At 38.0% G+C, this 21492-nt stretch overlaps 1 protein-coding gene across 2 annotated transcripts in view; it reads right to left on the bottom strand.

The window, feature by feature from the left end:
* Window positions 1-4701: 4701 nt before the first annotated feature.
* The window catches only part of SMCO2 (single-pass membrane protein with coiled-coil domains 2), a 33330-nt gene continuing 16539 nt past the window's right edge, over window positions 4702-21492 (bottom strand). For both annotated transcript variants that reach the window (XM_060658082.3, XM_060658083.3), the window contains exons 4-10: window positions 20859-20995; window positions 19489-19638; window positions 16199-16289; window positions 12269-12325; window positions 10562-10618; window positions 9312-9487; window positions 4702-4963 (exon numbers count right to left, since the gene is read on the bottom strand). In XM_060658082.3, coding sequence (XP_060514065.2) covers window positions 4765-4963; window positions 9312-9487; window positions 10562-10618; window positions 12269-12325; window positions 16199-16289; window positions 19489-19638; window positions 20859-20995 — 867 coding nt within the window. In that variant the 3' untranslated portion in view covers window positions 4702-4764. The remainder of the gene's footprint in view (window positions 4964-9311; window positions 9488-10561; window positions 10619-12268; window positions 12326-16198; window positions 16290-19488; window positions 19639-20858; window positions 20996-21492) is intronic.

The raw sequence follows: 21492 nt of genomic DNA, 5'->3' as shown, positions 1-21492 counted from the left end.
CCAAGAGAGGGCCAAGTACAGGTCGTTGAAGGTCATTGTAAAGATTTTGGTTTTACTCTAAAAGAAATGGGAGGCCATTGAAGGATTTTGAAGCTGAGGGGTGATTTGATTTGACGTACATTAAAACGGTATCACTCTGACTGCTGAGCAAGGGTGGAATTAGGAAGAATCAGAGAGACAATTGGAAAATTTTTGCAATAATGGTGATACTCAAGGCAGTTGGTATCAGGGAGGTAGTGGGAGTGCTTAAATTCTGCATGTGTTTTAAGGTAGAACCAAAAGATTTCCTATTAGACCTCAAGTAGAACGTGAGAAAGAAAGGAGTCAAAACTTGTGGTTCAGTCACTTTCATTTCAAGAAATAGTACCTCAGGAAGTATATTCAAATTCATTTCTTCCCTATTAGGTCAGACCCAAAGTTCTTAATTCGGTAATCTCACATATTTAAAAATATTGTCCACAGTAATAATAAAAACAACACCCTACAACCTGTTAAGCATCAAGTCCTTTAATTCAACTACCTCATGAGGCAGGTATTATTTTCCACTATTTTTACATGTGTAAACAGAGATGTGATTAATAACCAACAGCTTATGACCAACCGGAAACAGCCAAATATGCACCCCTAACCATTATGTAGGATGCCCTGCTTCTAGTTAGCCCAGCTACATCTTCCTCATGCCAATAGCCACATACCTGAAGTCTTCCTCTTTTTTCACTGTAAAGCTTTCCCACTCCTCTATCTTTCTTGAGTCTCTGTTAAGACACAAGTGAAGGTGGCTGACTTCCTTGCAAGTTTGAAATAACTAGCCTTTGCTTATTCTCATTTAATTGGTCTTCATTTATTTTTATTGGGGTCTTAGGTCAGGTTCCCTGGGAAATGGACTTTGAGATCCCGATCTGAGGGTAGGTTTATTGAGGAACACTTTCTAGATCATCCCCTCTGAAGGGGATGATGGGAACAGCACGGGGCAGAGAGAGAAGCTGAACTATGACACAATAGTTGCACTACAGCTTTAATGGATCTCATGGGGAGCTCTGAGTTGGGATGGCGCTTCAGAAATGTACCCTGGCCTGGATCAGTTGTTGGATGTAGCCTACCCTTGGGAAAGGAGAGGAGCCTTAGGTGAAGGAGATCTCTTTGACCAAAGACAAGTCCAAAGGGAGATCCTAGCTGTGAACTCTCAGCATCCAATACGCTGAGCAGCTGAGGAACAAGTGCTTAGATCCCCTTCAGAGCAGGGGGAGGGTGGAGATTAGGTGACCCTACCAAACACACGGCTGGCAGCAGATCATGACTCTAATGTAACTTCAAATCCAAATTTAAAGCTTCCTTCACTACAGCATAGCTGCCTTCACTAAAAAATAAAACGACGTATGGAGATTCTGTGACCATTTATTTTCTGTCCTCCTAATCCAAAACCAAGATCGTATTTGTAAAGTGATTCTGATGTTTTTGGTAAGTGATTGTGAGCATAGTGGTTGACTCAACTGAAGGTGGTGTCTAAAAGATCTGAAATAAAACCCAACCACACAAAGCAGTTAACTGAATTGCCACATATAGCCATTTATATCATCTTAATACTATGGTACTTTACTAAATGTTTTTCTCTCTCAGTGGAGTAGAACATTGTGACACCCAGCTTTCCAGCTTGAGATGTTGATAAATTGAAAATAAATTGATATGAAAATAGTATCATTCCCACTTTAAGGCTATTCATCCCCTAGTGAAAATTATTCCACCTTAGTTTAAATATTAATAAAGTATATCTGAGAAGTCAGTACAATATGAATTTATTCCTTAAAAGAATCTAGTTCCCTACATTATTCTCATCACTAGTGTTACATGGTCATTGCAGCACTTTTGGCTTTACTTGAGATAGTTAAACTCAATGCTTCTTTTTTTGGTTTTACAAACAAATCAGCAGATACTGTATCCAGCAATGGGAATTTTCCTGAAGATTATCAAAAAACATACACCCAGTTCTGTCTACCAATTGGTCTGAGTAGTCCCTTTATTTGAAAATAAATCTGTGACTTCTAAAAAAAGATCTGTCAGCATATTCTCTCACTATCACAAGACCTTTTGAATATATTACTCATTGTTCCCAGAGCTTTTGGATTTTTCCCTTTACTGTTTGTCCTGGAAATTTCCTCATCCATACCCTTGCCTTCTCCCTCCCCTAAAAAGGAGTCCCCTCTTGATTAACATTGTATGGGATCTCAGCCAAATTGGAATCCCAGGTACCTTTTGCTCATAGCATAGTATGGTGGTTCTTAAACTTTGAGTCCTAAGACTTGTTAGGGGAATCTATTAAAATGGAAGATATTAGAGATTCATCCTAGATCTAAAGATTTAGAATTTCTGGAGGTGACGCTCAGACAACTGAATGTTTCTTTGTAGAATTCCGTTCAGTATCACGGCCTGAAAAACACTCAGAAGTACATTTCACATTTCTAGACACTGATACGGTTTTCTGGTTGTAGAATATCAGGATGAAATTGGCATTTGGAGTCTATTCTTTTCTAACATTGTGCGTATATATGATAGTCTATAGAAGAGGAAATAACAGGCTGGCTTTCGCTAGCAGTAATCCACTTGTATAATAAGGGCTATCAGAATAGAAACATTATAAATATAAAGAATGGGGGCTGTTTGAGAAAAATTGCTGTAGAAGAATTGGAAGGACCTGGTGATTTCTAGAATGTTAAAGCAAAAAGATAGCAAAGGAGTTGAAGGTATCATTGGGAAAATGGCTATGATGGAAATTATTGAACAAATATTAAATGTAGCACTTGATGAGGTGATAGGGAGACCACAAAGAGAAAAACATATAACTTAGATTATTTCAGTAGGTGTTTCTTGAGTATCTATTATGTGCACAGCATTGTCCTAAAGGGTACCAAGCCATGGTTCCCAAATTTGGCTTTGTATTATATTCAGCTGGGGAGATTTAAAAAAATAAAGTGCCTGGACTTCACATTAGCTCTACTGAATGTAAATATCTGGAGGTGGGATTGCAAATCTTCAATGTGTAAGGCTCCCCAAGTGATTCTGATGCATTCAGTTAATGGACCAGTTATTTGGGAATCACTGTTCCAGAGACCACAAAAATGAGTGAGGCTGTGCTTTTTGAAAGGACTATATAAACTGGTATGTTGAGTAATATACTCTAGCAAGTTTCCTTACTCTGCCTTATACTCATGGCTTCTAAGTTTTACTCAGATGTTTCTCTTCTCTGAAATGCCTTTTCCTCATCTCTGGCATGAAAATATTATCCATCCTTCAAGATCCATTCAAGTGTGAGAATTGGGACCACATTCCTTATCACCACCCTTCCAACCCCACATCCATTGCACAACCCAGTGTCGTAGAACCCATCCTTACAATGTCTGCTTCACCCCTCATCTCCTTCCATCCTTGTCTCCCCATCCTTCACTCACCTGAACCACTGAATGGCCTTTTAACGCATCCCTCACATCCCTTCTGTTCTCCTAAAGCCAATGTATTCTTTATGGTTCTATTAATCTTAAACAGTTCAATTATAACTGTTTTTCATATTGCAGATAAAGTTTACAATTTCCCCATTACCTACACAATTAGGGATAAAAACGCTCCAGTCGAGCATTCAAAACTTCTGTATCAATTAAAATTTCTTTTATCATAAGCAACAGAACCAACTCTGACAAACTTCAGCGGAAAAGGTATAGAGTAGTTCAAATAGTTAAAATAGAAGTTTCAAATCATTTGTCTTTTTTATATGATTCTTCTCAAAATTCTCATTCTCATTCTTATTTATTTTATTTTATTTTATTTTTTATAATTTTTTTTAATGTTTATTTATTTTTGAGACAGAGAGAGACAGAGCATGAACGGGGGAGGGTCACAGAGAGAGGGAGACACAGAATCTGAAACGGGCTCCAGGCTCTGAGCTGTCAGCTCAGAGCCCGACGCGGGGCTCGAACCCACAGACTGTGAGATCATGACCTGAGCCGAAGTCGGATGCCCAACTGACCGAGCCACCCAGGCGCCCCTTTTATTTTATTTTTTAAGTAGGCTTCACACCCAGTGTGGAGCCCAATTCAGGACTTGAATTCATGACCCTGAGATCAAGACCAGAGCTGAGATCGAGAGTCAGACACTTAACCAACTGAGCCATCCAGGCACCCCACAAAATTCTCATTCTTAGAGAATGTCTGATTCAATATATTCCCAACTGTTGTTAATAGAAAGAAAGGGGACACTGACTGGAAGACCACTATAATTATGCTCACTGGGTAAAGATAGTTCTTTCAAAGCAAAATTAGGGTCCTGTTACTAAAAGGAAAAATGAATGTTAGGAGCAAAACCAAGAAATATCCACTACTACCAAAATATGGCCCCAATCCAATTGAAGTAAAACTGATATTGATGAAGAAGAATTCTGTGTTTTCCTTTTTGAGGAATCAAAGGTCAAAATGGGGCAAATACTGAGGAAGCTAATACCGGATAGTCTCAGGTTCCCAGGGTTGGAGAGGCTAGTGGTTTGAAGTAAATGTTTAAACAACCTCTGGAATGATTCAAGAAGTAATTGTGAGTCATAAGGGTAAAGATAAACTGTTTTCATTTTTTCTGTCTGTGAGCAACCAATTTCCTTTGAACTATAATGTCCTTTGCTGAACATCCAATAGTATTTTTTGAAAAATATGTCAACCACCATAATACAAGAACAGCCAGAATTTTATTAAGGAGAAAGTCAGTAGGGTAACAGTAACTTCTATATCTTTAGGAGGGTAACAAGTCTTCCACTTGCAAGTTCAAGAGAGGCCTGATGATCTCCCGTAGTTCCCACATTCTGCGGTGCCCAAGCATTGTGGGGAGCAGGCTTTCAAAGATAAACGTAGCATCAAAAAATAGTATGTAACATGAAAGTCCAGTGAAGGTGAGGACATAAAACATGATGAAAATCCTCAGTGCACGTTTCCTACAAGAAAAGAAGACATCTGTGTTAAGAACATTGTGCAGAAAACCACACTGATGTGATTCCTGGTTCCTCCACCCAGGTAGTCCTATTAACTGCAAGGAAATAACTGAACTTCTCTTGACCCCAGTTAACATCCGCAAAAGAAGGAGCTTAGAATAAATAAGCACGTAAGTCCATCCTAGGACTAGAGCTGGAATTCTAAGGTTCTATAGCCACGAAACAATGAAACCCTGGATATTATGAGGTTCTCTCCTTCGAAATGGACTTCTCACACACTAGCAGATTATTGAGGTAAAGACCTCACTTGTGAGGTAAATGATGCCGATTTGGAGGGAAATAAAAGAACAGGCAGTTAAATTTTCCTGGTGATATAAAATACAAAGTGACAAATGGAATCCGGCTCTATCACTAGTTTTGTCCTGGCACCTGACTTACCCTTTTTAAAGCAATAGAAGCTTTCTCAAGTCTTTAAGGACTCCTTCTTCTAGGCTGTACCTACGATGTATTTTGTTTGCCTTTAAATCCTTGCGTTATTATTTTTTAATTATACATGCAATACTTGATTAAGGCAGAAGATCTGGCAGATCCAGAAAAACACAAAGAAAGAAAGAAACGTCCCAGATAATCCAGTCACCTGTAGATAATTACCATCAACAATATATTTCAGAAGAGAAAATCTAAAGCGCAGTTAAAGCCAGCTATGGATCTAGTTTGTGATCCAACTCAGAGGATTCTGTAAACCTGAGCCAAAGTGCTTGGCATTATTGCCACTGGCTGCCTCTTGGTAGTTACACAAATGATTGCTTCTATTTCATACATTTATTAAAGAGCCAATGCTTTTATAATATACTCTAGTCAGAAGAGGCTGCTAAGATGAAGCAAAGATGCCCTTCCCTCAAGAAGCGCTAAGTATAGATTTGTTCTTTCTTATGAAAAGAAAAACAACTCACTACAAAAACATAGCTAGTAAATGAACACCATTCTTCCTAAATTCCAAAACCAATAACCTTTGGAAGTACCAAACTGGTACATTTTCAAAGGAACACAATTTAACATTATTTTTTTTTAATGTTTATTTTTGAGAGAGAGAGAGAGAGAGAGTGCACGAGCAAGTGGGGGAAGAGCAGAGGGAGAGGGGGACAGTTTCCCAAGCAGGCTCTGCACTGACAGCAGAGAGCCTGAGGCAGGGCTTGAACTCACAAATCGTGAGATCATGACCTGAGCTGAAGTTGGAGGCTGAACCAATTGAGCCTCCCAGGCACCCCTAACATTATTTTTTTTTTTTAAGAGAAAAACTGTTTTCCTGAATCACAGATAATTTGGAAAACAGAGAAATGAAAAAGTTATAATCTCATCACCCTAATATAAACAGCTAAGTTTTTTTTTAGGGAGAGAGCATGAGTGGTAGAGGGGGGAGAAAGAGAATCTTAAGCAGGCTTCATGCACAGCATGGAGCTCGATGCGGGGCTCAATCTCACGACCCTGAAGTCATGACCTGAGTCAAAATCAAGAGCTGGATGTTCAACTGACTGAGCCATGTAGGTGCCCCTATAATCAGCTAAGTTTTTTTCTGTTTTTTTCTTTTCTTTTTCTTTCTTTTTCTTTCTTAGTTTTTGTTTGTTTTGTTTTTTATTTGTTTTTCTTTTGGTTTAGAGTGTGTTCTTCCAGTTTTTTCTTTCCTTAAGTGAACACTCCAGGTGGGGTTAGGTTCAAATTTATTTCTTGACACTACTGAATGGTTTGATTTTTATTTGCAAGTCAATGTAACAAAATATTTTTCAGATTTTCCACCAGTAAACAACTAAAAGAACATGTGTAATGTTTGTTTTTTAAAAGTTCAGACACTTTTCTGAACTAATCATAGCTACTAATTCAAAATCATTTTTTTTTCGTATCATCGGTACGGAACCAAATATTAGTGTCATTAAATATTTTATTCACTTTGAATTTATGTTCTTTAAAGAATAAAAACATTCCTTTGACTTTTTAATACTGTTTATTTATTCATTTATATATATTTTTCAAGACTTGCCATGCATAAAACCTTTATTCTTTTAAAAAATGCTCGTATTGTTAGTGGAAGGTCTATAAGAGAACTGAGGATACCAGGAAGAGGTCCCCCCGAGCCTAAAAATAGCAAAATTGATAATAAACCTTCTCAAAAATATGATGTATAAATATGCTTCAATGGAACCAGTATGTTTCCAGTTCATAGACAAGAAATTGGTCAAAGTCTTAAGCAATCTTAACTAGAATGTAATGACGTGATGAAAGATGGGCAACTCAACTGAACTGTAATCTGCCCATTTAATGCAAGCAAGTGATGATAAAAAGACATTTACTTATTTGTTTGTTTTTTTGAGATATAATTTGCATGCCATAAAATTTACCCTTGAAAGTGTATACTTCAGTGGCTTTTAGTTTATTCACAGGGTTGTACAACCATCACCACTATCTAATTCCAGGAAATTTTCATCACCCCAAAAAGAATGTACCCATGAACAGCCACTCCCTATTTTCCACTCCTTTAAAGCCTGGCAACTATTCATTTACTTCCTGCCTACATGGATTTTCCTATGTTGAACATTTCGCAGGAATGAAATCATATAATATGTGGCCTTTTGTGTCTGACTTCTTTCACTTAGCATAATGTTTTCAAGGGTCATCAATGTTGTAGCATGTGTTAGTACTTTGTTCCTTTTTTGTATATGAACAATACTCCATTGTATGGATATGCCAAATTTTGTTTACCTACTCATCAGTTAATGGATATTTGTATTGTTTCTACTTTTTAGCTATTATGAATAATGTTGCTGTGAACATTTGTGTACAGGTTTTTGTGTGGACATACAGTTCTTCTGGGTGCATACCTAGGAGTGGGTCAGATGATAGCTCTATATTTAATATTTTCAGAAACAGCCGAATTGTTTTCCAAAGTGACTGCACCATTTTACGATCCCATTAGCAATGTCTGAGGGTTCTAATTTCTCCACATCCTCTCCAATGCTGTTCTTTTAATTATAGTTATCTTAGAGATGTAAAGTGGTATCACGTGATTTTGATTTGCCTTTCTCTAATAACCGATGGTGTTGAATATCTTCTCTCGTGCTTTTTGGCCATTTGTGTATCTTATTTGAAGAAATGTCTATTCAAGTCCTTTGCTCATTTAAAATATTGGCTTGTTTCTCTTTTTGTTGTTGAGTTATAAGAGTTCTTTATATATTCTGGATACTAAATCCTTAATTTCCAAGGTTCTGAAAAAGTTGATTCTATTTTTTTTTTTTTCAAGCTCTGTCATTGATTTTATGGAGGAGGAAATTTTCTGGGGTCTTTACTCCACTATTTTCATTGACATCACTCCTCACTTACTTAGTAGTTTAATATCTGTTAAGCCTGGTGGAGATGTTTTATATTCCATGTCTCAAAATGACTAAAATCTCTAACTTCAGCTCATGAATTACTAGGAGGAGACAGATTTAAAATAATGTAATTGCGTGGGACACCTGGGTGGCACAGTCGGTTGAGCGTCTGACTCTTGATTTGGCTCAGGTCATGATCTCAAAGTTCGCGAGATTGAGCCCTGCATCGGGCTCTACACTGACAGCATGGAACCTGTTTGGGATTCTCTCTCCCCCTCTCTCTCTGCCCCTCTCCCACTTATGCTCTCTTGCTCTCTCTCAAAACAAAAAAATAAGCATTTAAAAATAATAAAGTAAGTAAAAAAAAAAAATAATAATAAAGTAATGTAATTGCAATGATATACTGTGGGTTCTGTGTCAGGATTATGTGCAAGGTACAGTGTATGCGCAAGACAGGTTGCTGAACATCTACTTGGATTGGTAGTTGGGGATAAAGAATCAGACAAGTTTTCTTACAGGAGGGTACTGCTCCAGGTATATATGATGTTGTGGCATCTTCAGAAAGGGATCCAAAGAGTCAGATTTGCTAGTATGTATATCTTTAATACCATACAAGGGAGAAGCCTCTTGTGTGATGAACAAAGGTTTTCAAGTCTGCCTGGCAGGTATGTTCCTTTGGTGGGGGAGGCTGCATCATACCTTGCTGACAACGTCCTAAGATGTATGTATACATATTTACCTAAAGCAATAATAAAGAAATATATACTTGTATTTTTAGATCTAATGCAATAGATTATCTAAAAATGATACAAAAAACTCCAATAAACACTACAACTCCAATAAACAAATAGACAAGTAGAACAAGAATAGATAATTTATAAATGAAGATAAAACAAATTTTTAGTCAACCCTTGCAACAACTCATCATACTATGGTTCATACATTTGGGGGCCTTTGTCCAGCCCCAAAGGCCCCTTTCTCTGACTTACCACATTGTAATGCCAGAAGGAGCATTCTCCCCTAAAGGGGGGGATGGAGCCTGAGGATGCAGAGGTTCTCCTTCTTCCACTCCCATTTCTTCAGGACTCTGAGAGTCTGTTTTCCCTTCTTGCTTTTGGTACATCCCCAGCTTTGTATTCAACAGAGTCATGTCTTTGTAAAAGTTCTGGAAAAAAATAGCAATCAACTCTCATTTAAAACAATGATCTTAGAGGTCTGCTAGTCTTATTGTAGATGCAGCATGCTTTTCCTCCAGAATACCTCAGGAGCCCAACTGCCAATCCCATATGAGTCACGTGAGGAAATCGTTGGCAGGTGCACACCCACCTAATGGAAAGAGACTTACACATTCACAAAATAAGGTAGCAGCACCACAGTAGAAAATTAAACGAAACCCACATGCTAATCTTTAACTACTGGATTATTCATGTAGGAAGATAATTATTCTTGTATTGAATCCATCTGTTCAATTTGTTCATCTATGCAAAACATATTAAGTGACTCCTACTAGGCACCATTCTAGGATTCTGTGGTTAACAAAATAGATAAGGAATATGCATTCTATTACATGTGCATTTTTAAACCAAATGGATAACGAATTGCATGCATGTTAATAGGGGCTGGGAGACAAGCAATAAACAACAAAACATAATATCTAATATATATACACACACACACACACACACACACACACACACATACATTAGATTAGACATTATAGACTCTGATACATGCTAAAAAGAAAATAAATAAGGTGGTGAGACAGAGTAGCCGAGGTTTGTTGGTGGGACATCTACTCTAGAGGTGGGACGATTAGGCATCTCTGAACAAGTGACAGGTTGACTCAGTCATTCATTGCTTCTTTTACGCATTCCTGTTTATCTCAAGGTCTTGTGGGAGAGGTTCAGATATGGAAGCATTTTTCTGGCTAGGGGAGTTTAGGGGAGGTCTGGAGGAGGAGATGACATTTGAGCTGAGCCTTGAAAAATGCATAATTTGTCGACCTGGAGGATAAGCTCCAAATGGAGGAGATGTAGAAGCAGCACAGGGCTGTGAGGTCTGGGGAGTACACCAGACCTGTGAGGTGTCCCATTGGCCCAAAGAAGAAGCCCAGGAAAGGGAGGAAAAAGTGATCAGGAAAGAGAAAGAGTATGTGGCACAATCTCAACTTCTAGAGAAAGAATCATCCCTATAGTTAGATTTTATCATTATTTGAACTTGCATAACTGTGAAATCTTACCTTTATTCTTGCAATGAGTTTCTCCTTTAATGCATGAGCTTCATTACAAGCATCTTCCTGAAAAGACATGCACAATTCTGGGTGAAATGGAAATTAGATTTTTCTGGTTTATACCATAAGACGTCACTCATTTTGACACCACTTAGTCGTAAAGCGGCTTCTTTGAAACTTGCTTTTACTCAATAAAATCCTTCCTCTTACAGCAAATTCATAGTATAATCATGATAAATTGCAGGAGGAATAACCAAAAGATTAGCATAGTTATTTTTAATATTTTATAAGTATAAATTTATACAATAGCAGCTTATTATAAATCTTTTTCTCTATTCATTATTCTTTCTTTGTGCCTTAAAATACTTCCGAGGCACTAATTAGAGAAACGTAGTATGTTTCAGAGAAAAAAAAGAAAATTGCATTTCCTTTAAATATCTTAAAATTTATAACATATGAGTACATGTTCTCACTATATTAATTTGCATATTTGGACTTTATAGTTTAGCAAAAGAGCTGTCCACAAATAATGTCTGATTCTTCTTTTCATCCTGTCTCCTACAGGTCGTTAGAGACAACATATGGTTTTGGTTGGTTCCTATCAGTAAGTTCAAGAGACAGGCTGAAAGCAAACCTTCTAAGACATGAATCCCAATCATACATATGTCAGGAGTAAATAACTCTTCAATGGGTTTTTAATTAATCATTCTATAATAGACTTGCAGGAGATTTTGAAAGGCAGAGCTATAGTAGGAAGAACAGTGTTCTGGGATTCAAGGAAGATGGGTGCTAGAGGTGCCATTTCCAGAAATTTTGCTTAAGTACTTGTACAAGCAAGCAAAGATACAGATTTTCTGAGGCAAAGTTTATAATAGCCAACATTTATTATAAGGCCCCAAATATCCAATAAAATAAATTTTATAAATCCCAAAATCAAATTGCGCATTATATAGACAGTGAAAAGGTAAAAATGACATCTAGTGCCATAGAAAGTTGCTGAAGAAAAATGGTAAGTGAAAAACAGCCAAGTTGCAAAACTATATATAATATAATCTGATTACAATTGCAACAACATGTAGATACAGGTATACAAAAATTTGGAAGAACATAAATATGCTAAAATGTTCACTGTGTTTATCTTTGAGGGAGTGGGATTATTTTTCATTTTTAAAAAATGTTTATTTACTTTTGGGAGAGAGAGAGAGAGAGTAGAGGAGGGGCAGAGAGAGAAAGAAGGAGATACAGAATCTGAAACGGGCTCCAGGCTCTGAGCTGTCAGCACAGAGCCCGATGTGGGGCTCACGAGCTGTGAGATCATGACCTGAGCCGAAGTCGGACACTTAACTGACTGAGCCACCTAGGCTCCCCTATTTTTCATTTTTTATATGAAATAGTTCTAAATTTTAATTATTAAAATAAGCATGCCCTACTTTTGTTAGAAAAAATACACTTTTTTTTTTTTTTTTTTAATGGGAGAGCAAGAACAAGACTGGTCTTTTCATCTGGGAATGTGGGCAGATCACGTCATGTTTTTGAGTTATGCTGTTCTCTTCTGAACAGGAGAGTAAAGGCTACAAGACAGTTCCATGCTAGGTCTAAAATGCTGAGTCTATCTTTCATCGAAATTTGGATTCCATTCACCAAAATTCTCTAAATCTGAGATTGTCTTTGAAGAACTGTTTTTCTTCCTTAATTGTAATGCCATTTTATCATTACCTGGACACATTTGTTATCCATTTCTTCTAATTGCTTCTTAATTTCCATGATCTTCTCCTTTAAAACAAAAGGGCATAAATCAAAAGTTGTAATGAATGATATGTGGAACTGAAACAAAATGAAGACGATTTTTGGAAGAAAGCTCATTCATGGTCAAAAATTTTGAGACTTAAGAACAACTGTTTTTTCAGTACTTTTCTGAGTTCTGATCTCCAAAATCAACATTAAGTCAAATCAACAAGATTGAGTTGGCCACATCCTACGTAAGTGGCCCTTGGGCTAGGCATTGTGTTGATTACATACATGGAATGAGTATTTACCTTCAAACAGCTTCTCGAGAATGTATAGTCTATACCCTTTTTTTTTTTTTTACCAAGCTCATTCATTACCAACCCCTGAATTGTATGACTTAATTATTTAGAAAGGAGCTGTGATACTACAATCGCGTTTTACTTGGTATCCTGGTTTATTTATATAATGAATATCTTTTGCACAGTACTTATCTGAGATAATTGTATCAAAGAGAAAAGATAGGAGTCAATCTCCGAATGAAAGTTTAGATGTTCACCTGGAGATTTCAGAAAGCTTCGTGGATTTAGGGGTTAAATATCAGGCAACACCCAAAGGCTACCCCAAAGTCCTTTCTTCACCGTAAAGGTCTTTAAATTTGTTTCTGCTGTGTGTTTGTGTGTGTGTGTGTGTGTGTGTGTGTGTGTGAGTTTTAAGTGTGTTTTAAGTGATTTTACCAATCTTTCCCTCCTGCCTTCATGCCTTTCTGACCCATTCCATTTCTTCATGAGATATAAATGAGCCAATACATGTGATATTATTTTAACTTTATTAACGCATTTCTCCTTTAATTTTTCCACACTTTGCTTGACTGCTCTTTCTATATTTCTAACAATCTTCACTTTCTCTTCACCAGAGTAAACCTATAGCCATTCCTACTGATTTTGCTTCTGTGGCAATTATATTTAAAGTTTCTTATTCATTACACAGCCTTTCCCATCACTGTTTAGACTTATTGAGGACAGACTTTGTGCCCATTTTTATTTTTATTTTTATTTATTTTTAATTTTTTTAATGTTTATTCATTTTTGAGACAATGTGAGAGACAGAGTGCAAGAGGTGGAGGGGCAGACAGAGGGAGACACAGAATCTGAAGCAGGCTCCAGGCTCTGAGCTGTCAGCACAGAGCCTGATGCGGGGCTCGAACCCACGAACTGCAAGATCATGACCTGAGCCGAAGTTGGACACTTAACCGACTGAGCCACTCAGGCACCCCCCATTTTTATTTTTATTTATTTATTTTAAACAGTTATTTTTTTAAGTTTATTTATTTATTTTTGAGAGAAAGAAAGTGCAAGTGGGGAAGAGGCAGAGAGAGAGGGAGAGAATCCCAAGCAGGCTCCACACCACCAGCACAGAACTTGATGCTCAAGTTGGGGCTCAAACCCATGAACTGTGAGATCATGACCCAAGCCCAAGTCTGTCACTTAATGACTGAGCCCTTCAGGCACCCCCCTGGCATCCATTTTTAAAAGCCATGTGCATTGGGGTGTAATTTACATGCAGCAAAACTCACTTTTTAAAAGTGTACAGGGATGCCTGGGTTAGTCAGTTAAGCGACCTATCGACTCTCAGTTTTGGCTTAGGACATGATCTCACCATTCGTGGGTTCGAGCCCCACATGAGACTCTATGTTAACAGCATGGGGACTGCTTGGATTTTCTCTCTCTCTCCCTTTCTCTCTGCTCCCACCCTGCTTGTGCTCTCTCTCTCTCAAAATAAATAAATACACTTTAAAATAAAAAAATAAAAGTGTATAGTTCATGGGGGCACCTGAGTCGCTCAGTCAGTTAAGCATATGACTCTTGATTTCCACTCAGGTCATGATCTCATGGTTTGTGAGATCAAGCCCCGCATCAGGCTCCACACTAATAGTGTGGAGTCTGCTTGGGATTCTCTCTCCCTCACTCTCTGCCCTCCTCCACTCATGCTTACTGTCTCTTGCGTTCTCTCTCTGTCTCTCTCAAAATAAATAAATAAAATAAAAAATGAAAAATACATATGTAAAATAAAATGAAAATAAAAGTCTACAGTTCTATGAATTTTGACATAATCATCAGCACAAGATACAGAATATTTCCATCACACCTCAAATTTCCTTGTGCCCCTTTATCAATTCCCTTCTCCCTTTCCCCACCCAACCTCAGCAACCACAAGTCTCTTTTCTGTTCCTATAGTTTTGCCTTTTTCAGAATGTGATGCAGGTGGAATCGTGAACTATGTAGTCCTCTGGATCTGGCTTCTTTCACTCAGCAGAATGCATTTGAGATTCATTCATGTTGTTGAATGAGTAAGAAGTCCAGCCCTTTTTATTGCTGAGTAGTAGTCTATCATAACACATGTGCCACAGTTTATCCACATACCAGTTGGTGGTTAGTGGAGGTGATTACAGTTTTTAAGTCATGCCTGTTTTTTTTTTTTAAGTGTGTACAAAGCTGTGCATCTCCTGTATAGAAAATCTCCCTATCTATTTGTCATGCCTTCCCTTTTCATATTATTCCAAGCCTCTGTTGGTTTGTTTTCAAATCTCCCTTTCATTTATTTTTGTTCTCTTCTATCTTTCTCATCATTCTTTTAATATCTACCCCACCCTATCCCTACCTCCTGCTGAAATTCACATCCCTGTAACACAGCTGACTTTGGAGCAAATTTCCCAAGGCAGAATATTTCTTGGCCCTTGTCCCCTTCCTTTTTTTCATAGTTTGCGATTTCCAAAGCCCAAGGATAGTGGAAAAAAACCTTAACTTTTCAACTAGCTCAAAATGAGATTGCTACTTCAAAGTAGTGGACTAAATCATGGTTGAAAGTAGTTTTTTCCCCTGGCATTAATCTATGCTATCTATAGATGGCTTTTAATATGTGAGGGGTCTAAATAAACATTACCTTCCTACAATAAGAGAGCTATTTCATCTTTATTTTCTCCAAAATCCACTTAATGTAAGCTTTTTGGCTTAAGCTAAAGCAGAGGCTGGCGATTTCAATAAAAGGAAGTAGCTAGACACAGATTTTTTTCCTTTCTTAGAGAATTTTTTTCAAAGGCACGAAGTTTAGAAATACTATCGGCCAGGGCTCTGAGCTCTAATTCTTATCCAAACTTGGTTACTACCTTTCTAACATTCTGACTCTTTAAAAAGGGGAAATTAAACCTTTCTCAGAAAAGAGTCTCTAAGAAATGCAAGGCAGGAAAACAATAGAAAAGCTGGAGATCATGAAAACCAACACAAGAACTCTTCATAAAAGCATCAGAGGTGAACACGAATATATCTCTTTCATTTTAAGGATGCAGTTACTCACAAATACTTAATTCCTGGGTGTCTTCTCTAAACTGTGCTGGGATGCAAAGATTAAGGAAGAGAAGTCTTCCCTTAAGGCACTCATCATGTCTTCACATGGCATCCAGATATAAGCCTATCTAACTGAATTTCCAGAGAGTATTAAAAAGTCTAGCCTTTTTGGGGCCACCTGGGTAGCTCAGTCAGTGGAGCATCCAACTTCCGCTCAGGTCATGATCTCGAGTCTGTGGGTTCAAGCCCTGCGTTCAGCTCTGTGCTGACGGCTCAGAGCCTAGAGCCCGCTTTGGATTCTGTGTGTCCTTCTGTCTCTCTCTCTGCCCTTTCCCTGCTCGTGTTCTGTCTCTCAAAAAAACAAAATAAAATAACTTAAAAAATAAGTCTAGCCTTTTTGTGTCTTCAGAGGATAAAACTGGCGGTACCCACACGAACTGACCACCAGAGAGCATTGCTCCTTGTGACAAGACAGGTTTTAATTCTTCTTACGACCTGTTAAACAATAGGAGGGGTGGGAAGAGGTGACAGAGTCCCCAGAGCCTCCCAGATCGTCTCTTCCAAGCCTCCCACTTACCTCAATGTTTGCCCCCTTATCAGGGTCAAAGTCCTTTTGTGACTCCAGCTTTTCAATGTGGCCCTCCAGGGACACCACCTCATTTAATAAGCTGCAGACAGACCAAGAGATGGACTAAGTCACATGGGCTAAGAAAAATCACCCAAGAGACAATCTTTTTTGATCTTTCAAGAATGAAATCCTCTTCTTACCTCAGAGGACTCTTGGGTCGTGGCTGTGTTGGAATGAATGTCACAAATGCAATGCAAGAAAGTAAAAAACACGAAATAATCAAGAGAGCAGTACAAAAATGTAAGGACTAATTGGATACAGGAGCAGAAAATTTAAATGATTAAAATGGAAGCTTACCTAATCTCTAGAAAAAACAAACACAAAAAAATCCTTGGGAGGTAGGACTAGGCAAAGATTTCTTCCACTTGACATCTATAAAAGGGAACACTGATAAACTGGGCCTCATCAAAATTTAAAGCTTTTGTTTGGCCAAAGACTCTGTAAGTGGATTTGCTTGTCCCATACCCTAGATCTTACATGTAGAAAATATGAAAACTTCTCAACACTCAGCTTTAAAGAAGCAAACTATCCAATGAAGAAATGAACAAAACACATGCACAGACATTTCCCTAAGGAGATACACAGATGGCAAATAAACACATGAAAGGATGCGCAGCACCTTTAGCCGTGAGAGAAATTCAAATCAAGGCTACAATGACATAGTACTACAAACTTATCAGAATGGCTAAGATGTAATATAGTGATAATGCCAAATGCTAGTGAGCTTCTGGAGAAATTGGGTCACCCGTACATTGGTGGCGGGAATGTAAAATGGACAGTCATTCCAGAAAATAGCTTGGCGGTGCCTGTCAAAACTGAAAACAGACTTACCATATGACCCAGCAATTTCATTCTTGGGCAATTATCCCAGAAAAATAAACTTGCTTTCACACAGGAAGTTGTACATGGATGTCCAAAGTAGCTTTATTCATAATAGCCCAAAACTAGGAATTACACACTTGTCCTCTGATGGGTGAATGGTTAACCAAACTCTCTCTCTGTCTCTGTCTCTGTCTCTGTGTCTGTCTCTGTGTCTGTCTCTGTCTCTGTCTCTCTCTCTCTCCATACCATGGAATACTGAGCAACAAAAGGAGAGGAACTATTCATACAGGCAGCAACTTGGATGATCCTCAAAAAAATTATGCTGAGTGAAAAAAATTTATAATGCATGATTTGATGTATATAATGTTGATGAAATAGCATAATTATAGACATGTAGAAATGATCTGTCATAGCTGGGTATTAGCGGTGGGTGGGAAGGAATCGCTGTGGCTATAAAGGAGTCTTGTGCAATGGTACAGCTGAGAATCTTGATGTGGTGGTGGCTATGGAAGGCTGCCCATATGATAAAATTGCACAGAACTATACACACACTCACACACACAAATGAGAATACATATAACTGGTGAAATCTGTATAGGCTCTGTTTATAGTCCCAAGGTCAGTTTCTTGGTTTTGATGGTATACTAAAGTTGGACAAAATGTTACCATTTGGAAAGGCTGAGGGGAAATGAAATGGGCAAATTCCTTGAAAGATACAACCTACCGCTAATATATACTGGAGAGCTCAGTAGCCGGAGGAGTCCTGTATATCATTAAATAAATTAAATTTGTAGTTAAAAATCTTACTGTAATGAAATACCCAGGCAATATGGCTTCACTGGTAAATTCAATCAAACATGTAAGGAAGAAATTGTGCCAGTTCTACACAAATTCATCCAGAAAATATCCCAGTTTTTTTCTGGGATGTTTCTTTCATTATAAGAAAGAAAAACCGAGGCCAATACCTCTCATTAATATGCATTCAAAAGTTCTATTTTAGTAAGCAGAATCCAACAACATATAAAAAGAATAATATATTATGACCAGGTGGGGTTTATTCTGGCAATCCAAGGCTGGCTCAGCATTCAAACATCATTCATTATAATTTGCCATATCGGGAGACTATAAACAAAAAAAAAAACAAATAACATGATCATTCATAGACGCAGCAAAAGCTATTGGAAAAATTTAGTACCGTTCCTGATTTTAAAAACATCTCAGTAAACTAAGAATAGAAAACACCTTCCCAATCTCAAAAACAAAACAAAGCAAAACAAAACCATCAAGACAGCTAACATCACACCTCATGCTTTTTCTGTGGGATAGAGAACAAGATAAGTATGTCCAGTGTCTCCTGTCATTCCTCCTATTCAACATCATACTAGAAGTTCTAGCCAATACAATAAAGTAGCAAAAGGAAGTAAAAGGTATGCAGATTGGAAAGGAAGATATAAAGCTCTATTTGCGGATGACATGATTATCTATGTGGAAAATCCCAAATAATCTACAAAACTACTGGAGTTAACAAATGAGTTTAGCCAGGTCACAAGACACAAGACCAATATACAAAAACCAATTGTATTTCTATATCTTCACAATTAATAATTAGAAATTGAAAAATTTCAAGTAACTTATAATGGACCAAAAGCATGAAATACTTAGGCCTAAATCTAACAAAATATGATCTCTGTACCCTGAACACTATACAACACTGATGGAAGGAATACCTTTGACTCCAAAGCCCAATCTCTTTATACCAGTGACTAGATAAATAACAATTAGTCTCATCACTTCTGTTCCAGCTTAAAACTTTCCAGTTAAATTCAGATATACGTTAACAACTATACTTTTTAATATATTTTTTTTCATGTTATGCTAGTTGGATCCCGTTGGACAACACTGGCTAAAGCTGGTTATTGGGGACTTGAAGACCTCCCTTTGGTGACTATTAACACAGCTCCAAAAAAAGAGCTTATGAAGGAAGTTCTTTCCTTGAGAGAAGAGAGAGCAAAGACGCAGATAACTGTGATTTAGGCTTTGAGATTTTTGTGGCATTGACCTCTAAACATAAGACTTGGCACTTCCTATTCTGAAGACTTTGTAAAAGATCTTACTACCTTAAAGCCAGAGTTTCTGAAGCTATGAAAATTTTCACTATTTTCTGGCCAAACCCAACACCCTAAGATTACCTCTTCACTGTGAGGGGTGCCTGGGTGGTTCAGTCGGTTAAGCATCCAACTTCAGTTCAGGTCATGATCTGATGTTCGTGGATTCGAGCCCCACATCTGCTTCTGTGCTGACAGCTCAAAGCCTGGAGCCTGCTTTGGATTCTGTGTCTCCCTCTCTCTCTGCCCCTCCCCTACTCATGTTCTGTCTTTCAAAAATAAATAAACATTAAAAAGAAAATTTTAAATTACCTCTTCACTGTGTTTTCTGTTAGGTTTATTTTTTGCATAATATTGTTCATTTTCTCCATCCAGTCTATGTGATCAGCTCCAAGTTCTCTCACTTGTAAACCCATCTGTATATTCCAGTGGTTTAGCTGGAAGAGCGTGTTCTCCTGACTCCTGCAGAAATATTATTATGGTCAGTTTTAAGGCAGAAAAATTCTTCCCTTGAATGGCAAGTTAGAATGCCGTTTCTTTTTCTGTCACCAGAATGGGCCAGGTAGGCAGTTAGGCCTCAAGAAAGCATTTATATGATAGCCATTTAGATCGCCATAAGGCTGGAGGAAATAAAATGCATTTTACATTTAGTAAAAAAAAAAAAAAAAAAAATGATGTATTTTTTAAATTTCCCTGTATGGAATGAATGTTAAGTATTACACTACCCTGATGAATGTTAGGGTAGTGATTGCATCTTGTTGGAAGAAGAGAGCTATGCAACAGGGAAAGGTTCTACAAGGCCTTAACGGTACATTTCTATTGATAATTATGATGCTTTTCATATCTAGAGAATTATCTGAGAGTGACAAGATATGTATTAATTCCAGGCTCCAAAGAAGAGGTTGCAAAGAGAACCCCATGGCTCTGCCTACATCTCTAGAAATGTCCTTACTGTGCATTCTTACTGGAATGTGTAGGTAGTTCCTGGGGCACGTGAGTGTTTAAGGTTTAAGACATGTATGGATTTTAAATCTTCCAGTCTTTCCCTTAGTTGTCTGCTAAATTTCATTTTATTTGCCACAAAATACTATTTTTTTTCTTTTTTAAATCGAAGTATGATTAACACACAGTGTTAGATTAGTTTCAAGTGTACAATATAACGAAACAAGGATTTTATATATTCCTCAGTGCTCATCACAGTAAGTGTACACTTTAATCTCCTTTGTCTATTTTACCCATCCCTCCCCCACCCTCCTCTGCCCCTCACCCCCCGCCCACTTCTCTTCTGGCAACCACCAGTTTATTCTCTGTACTTAAGAGTCTGGATTTTTATTTGTCTTTTTAAAAAATATTTTATTTTTGAGAGAGAGAGTACCATTGGGGAGGGGCAGAGAGAGAGGGGGACAGAGGATCCGAAGCAGGCTGCACGCCCGACAGCAGAGAGGCTTACGCAGGGCTTGAACTCATGAACTGGGGGATCCTGACCTGAGCCTGAGTCAGAAGCTCGGCCGACTGAGCCACCCAAGCTCCCCTGTTTGTCTTGTTTGTTTATTTGCTTGTTTCTTAAAGTTTACATATGAGTGAAACCATATGATACTTGTCTTTCTCTGACTGACATACTCACATAGCATTATACCCACAAAGTATTATCAAGAATCCCTCTTTCTTGTTTCAAGGCTTACAGTTCAGGGATGCTCTCCTCTGAAAACTGCAAAGATGTGGGCACTTGAGGATCCTCATGTTGAACCTGATTTGTTTCTTGCTCATCTTGCTCGTTCTGCAGGTCCTGGTGATGCTCAGCACCCAGCTCCGGCATATTCTGATAAAGATTATGAAAGAAGCAAAGCAGGAAAAAAAAAAAAAAAGGGTGTTATCACAAGAGGTGATGGCCTTCTTAGCCTACTCATGACCCTTTCTCTGGGGACAAGCCCTCTGTGAGCCTGGAGCCTTCTAATGCATTTATAAAATAAGCAGACATGCCCTCTTGCTCCATTGACAGAGGAAGGCTGCAGCAGGGACGCAGAGAACATTAGGGCCCAGATGCAGGACTCTTTTCAGTGCCGACAGGTAACAGAATTCCACATGATCATGGACTCTAGCACTCCACTCAACATACTGGTTTCCAAAAAAAGTCAGTATCAGGGAAAAATAAAAGGGGGTGGGACTGTTTTATGTTAAGAGAGTCTAAAGAGATAAAACAACTGAATGCATTGCATAGCTCTTGTTTAGATGCTGATTTTAAAAGTGTAGGCATTTTCTGGGTTTTGGCACCAAATATGAATGGATGACTGACTGACTGACTGAATGAATGAATGA

Source organism: Panthera onca, chromosome B4 (genome assembly GCF_046562875.1).
Source record: "Panthera onca isolate mPanOnc1 chromosome B4, mPanOnc1 haplotype 2, whole genome shotgun sequence".
Lineage (NCBI taxonomy): Eukaryota > Metazoa > Chordata > Mammalia > Carnivora > Felidae > Panthera > Panthera onca.
The sequence above is the reverse complement of the archived record's forward strand: the minus strand, read 5'-3'. Positions and strand labels throughout refer to the sequence as shown.